Source organism: Rana temporaria, chromosome 12 (assembly GCF_905171775.1).
Source record: "Rana temporaria chromosome 12, aRanTem1.1, whole genome shotgun sequence".
Taxonomy (NCBI): domain Eukaryota; kingdom Metazoa; phylum Chordata; class Amphibia; order Anura; family Ranidae; genus Rana; species Rana temporaria.
The window spans coordinates 147,310,460-147,314,630 of record NC_053500.1 but is presented as its reverse complement, the minus strand read 5'-3'; the positions used below and the strand labels follow the sequence as shown (position 1 = coordinate 147,314,630).

At 45.2% G+C, this 4,171-nt stretch overlaps 1 protein-coding gene across 1 annotated transcript; it reads left to right on the top strand.

Annotated features, from left to right (window-relative positions):
• The first annotated feature begins 1,404 nt into the window (after positions 1-1,404).
• Positions 1,405-3,058, top strand: LOC120919136 (E3 ubiquitin-protein ligase Midline-1-like). Its single transcript, XM_040331161.1, has one exon. The coding sequence runs from the start codon at positions 1,426-1,428 to the stop codon at positions 2,992-2,994; it is 1,569 nt and encodes a 522-aa protein (XP_040187095.1). The 5' UTR covers positions 1,405-1,425; the 3' UTR covers positions 2,995-3,058.
• Positions 3,059-4,171: the final 1,113 nt, after the last annotated feature.

Below are 4,171 nucleotides of genomic sequence, written 5' to 3'. Positions count from 1 at the left end.
TCACAGAGCTGAAGATCGGGGAGAGGTGAGTGTAAAGAAACATCTCCCCGTGCTTCCGTCACTGATCGTCTGTTTCCTGTCATAGGGAACGACGATCAGTGACGTCACACGCCCAGCCACGCCCCCCTACAGTAAGAAACACACATTAGGGAACACTTAACCTTTTTAGCGCCCCCTACAGGTTAACCCCTTCACTGCCAGTGTCATTTTCACAGTAATCAGAGCATTGTATAGCACTGATCGCTGTAAAAACGACAATGGTCCTAAAATTCTGTCAAAGGTGTCCGATGTGTCCGCCATAATGTCGCAGTCACGATAAAAATCGCTGATCGCCGCCATTACTAGAAAAAAACAAATTATTAATAAAAATGACATAAAACGACCCCCTATTTTGTAGACGTTTATAACTTTTGCGCAAAGCAATCAATAAACGCTTATTGCGATTTTTTTTTTTTTTTTACCAAAAATATGTAGAATACGTATCGGCTTAAACTGAGGGAAAAAAGATTTTTTATATATTTTTGGGGGATATTTATTTTAGCGAAAAGTAAAAAATATTGCATTTTTTTTTTTCCAAAATTGTCGCTCTATTTTTGTTTATAGCGCAAAAAATAAAAACCGCAGAGGCGATCAAATACCACCAAAAGAAATCTCTATTTGTGGGGAAAAAAAGGACGCCAATTTTGTTTGGGAGCCACGTCGCACGACCGCGCAATTGTCAGTTAAAGCGACGCAGTGCCGAATCGCAAAAAGGGGCCTGGTCCTTTTAGCTGCATAATGGTCCGGGACTGAAGTGGTTAAAGGGGAGGTTCACCCTAAAAACGACTTTCCCTTATTACACTGCCCCCCCACATTACAATACGATTATGCCTATTACTTTTTTTTTGATGCTGTACATACCTTCGTACAGCTATTCACCCGTGGCTTCCGGGTTGCGAGTCCCGCGGGAGTGTGCGTTCCTCACATGCTGGTGATTGACGTTTTGACAAAAAACTAGCTCCCCCCCCCGTCGCGTAAGCCGCGTCACGTTTGGCGAAAGGAGTCGAACGGCGAGTTGGCGCTATACTGCACATCGCCGTTCGGCTCCTTTCGCCAATCGTGACGTGGCTTACATGACGGGGGGAGCTCGTTTTTTGTCAAAGCGTCAATCACCACCATGTTAGGAACGCCCACTCCCGTGGGACTCGGAAGCCACGGGTGAATAGCTGTACGAAGGTATGTACAGCATCGAAAAAAAAGTAATAGGCATAATCGTATTGTAATGTGGGGGGGCAGTGTAATAAGGGAAAGTCGTTTTTAGGGTGAACCTCCCCTTTAAGCTCCTTCCTTCTCTTTTTATATGATTTTGTGCAGTAAAACGATGAGCGCCACCTTCCGTTTTCTAGGTAGAACACTTTTTTTATTTTTTTATTTTTTATTTCAGAAATGGCGTCGGGAGATGTGAGGGATGAACTGGACTGCTCCATCTGTCTGAACATCTATACGGATCCCGTCACCCTGAGATGCGGACACAACTTCTGCCGGCTCTGTATTCACCAAGTGCTGGATACACAGCAGCGCTGTGGAACGTACAACTGTCCGGAGTGCAGGGAGGAGTTTGGAGAGCGCCCGGCGTTGAGAAAGAACACGACTTTGAATAACATTGCACAACGCTTCCTCTCTACCGAGCCCAAGAGAGAAGAGAACCAAATCTTGTGTACAAACTGCATTCATACTTCCGTAGCCGCTGTGAAATCCTGTCTACTGTGTGAGTGTTCCCTATGTGAAAACCACCTAAGAGTCCACAGCACCTCACCCGAGCACCTCTTCGTAGAGCCCACTGTTTCCTTCAAGAACAGAAAATGTCCCATACACAAGAAGGTTCTGGAGTATTTCTGCACAGAGGACCGCGCCTATATTTGTGTTTCCTGCCGGCTGGATGGAGAACACAAGAAACACAAAATTAGTCTTTTGAAGGACGTCTCTGACAAGAAGAAGGAAATCCTGAGAACCGTCCAGAAAAAACTGGTGTCCAAGCAGGAGAAGGTTGAGAAGAAACTCCAGAAACTAAAAGAGCACAGGAAAAAAAATGAGGACAAAGTAGTGGTGGAAACGCGTAGAGTCGTGACCCTCTTCCAAGACATCAAGAGACGGCTGGAGGAGCACGAGAAGAGCGTCCTGAGCGAGATCTCCAGCCAGCGGGAACGGGTCTCGGCCTTCGTCTCTCAGGCGGTCAAGAAGCTTGAAATCGAAGCGGAAGAGTTATCCACAAAGATGGAGCAGATTGAAAGCCTGCTAAAAACGATCGATCCATTCACCGTCTTACAAGAAGGACAATCCCTCATGCATGAGACTCTCGCCACAAGGAAAAAGGACGAGGAGGACACAAAGCAGGACGATCAAGTCCTCGGCAATGATCTGAGTGAAGGTCGTATCTCGGAGACGCTGTATGGCGGTCTGTCGGATTTTGTAACGGGTGTGAAAAGGATTTCTAGGCGGGAGACAACAGAAGTCCTACTGGACGTGAACACGGCTTGTGAGGACATCGACATATCGAGTGACCTAAAGACTATATCCAAATCAGAGATGAAACTCTATCACCCTCAGAGGTTCCAGTACTACCCACAGGTGATGAGCGCCAACCGCTTCTCTTCAGGGCGCCATTCGTGGGAAGTGGAGACCGGCGATGTCGGAAACTGGAGGATAGGCGTGTGTTACCCCACTATAGACAGGAGCGGGGATCACTCCTATTTTGGAGACAACAACAAATCCTGGTGTCTTCGTAGGTACAACGAGAGTCTGTATTCTGTAATCCATGATGGTAAAGAGGTCCCCTTGGCTGAAAAGGTCTCCGGTCATCGATTGAAGGTCTGTTTGGATTACGAGCGCGGGGCCGTGTCCTTTTATGAGCTGGGCGAGACGACTCGACACCTCCACACCTTTACCGACACCTTCGCCGAGCCCCTCCATGCCGGCTTCTGTGTGTGGGATGACTGGATGAAAATCGCAACGTAAAAGTTTGCAAGGGATTGTTTTATCGCCGTTTTTTTATGCGATAGTTTTACGTTTTTTGGGGGGGGGGGGGTTGTATTCGCAACGTGCAAAGAGAGATCACACAAACGCTTGTAGGTAGAACATTTTAATGAAGTGACGAAAGACACAGATAAATGTTTTGTTAAATAAAATTTGAAAATATAATAAGAATAATTTTACTAGATGCCTTTTTCACCGCAGGTCCCAGTGAAGGTCCTGTATTTAGACATTCCCTGTCTGCTCCCATTCATACTCAGGAGGAAAGAGAGAACTTTCCTCCAACATTTCCATCCAAAGAAAAACATGCGCAGCGCCTTGTTCCCGCCTCCGCTCCCGGGGATGACGTCAGCTATATTGCCTCCATTTATTAATATCGTCAACAATTTTATCTATTTGACTACAGCGAGGTGAAGGTGTTTGGGGTCCGTTGTGCTCCCCCTTCTTTATCCTTGTTCCATAGCTTCTCCCCCCCCCCTTTTCTACCATCATAGTATCTTGGCATTTTTTACCCTATTATAGATCCTCCCAAGAAATACGTCTGCTCCTGATGAGTGGTATGGTGATGACGAAACGCGTAGAGCTTTTCTACGATGCTACGTCACAGTAACTACATGCAATATCTGTTTTTTATTATAACGAGACATTCTTATCCATGTATAAATGTTACCGGTACAATTTGGGCCCACATACCCGAGGTCCATTATTATGTGGGTATCATATTGGAATAATTGTGTACTATCAATTGTTTTGATGATATCTGAGACCTATTTTTATTATATTACATTTTATATACCTTCTCTACCAATTTATATGTATGTACGCCCTTTGTAATTATTATGCTCATTGGTTCGTTTCATTCAGTTAAAGTCCCACAATCTCTTTTCTTTTTCTTATATACTGTAGTTTATTGGCGTATAACACTCACTTTTTTTACCCTGGAAATAGACGGTAAACTGTGCCTGCGTGTTATAAGCAGGGGGCCGTAGGAAAGTTTTTTTTCCTCCTGAAACTTCCCTCTTAAATTTAGGGTGCGTGTTATACGCCGATAAATACAGTACTCAACACTTAATCTGTATAACCCCTGGGGACTCAATACACTTAGAAGGGGAGGAAGATATCTTGGAGATGGCGTTGGCCGGGGATTGAACCCGGGTTATCT

Bases quoted from the DNA above. Each gene is read 5' to 3' on its own strand.
- LOC120919136 (XM_040331161.1), top strand. From the start codon at position 1,426: ATGGCGTCGGGAGATGTGAGGGATGAACTGGACTGCTCCATCTGTCTG.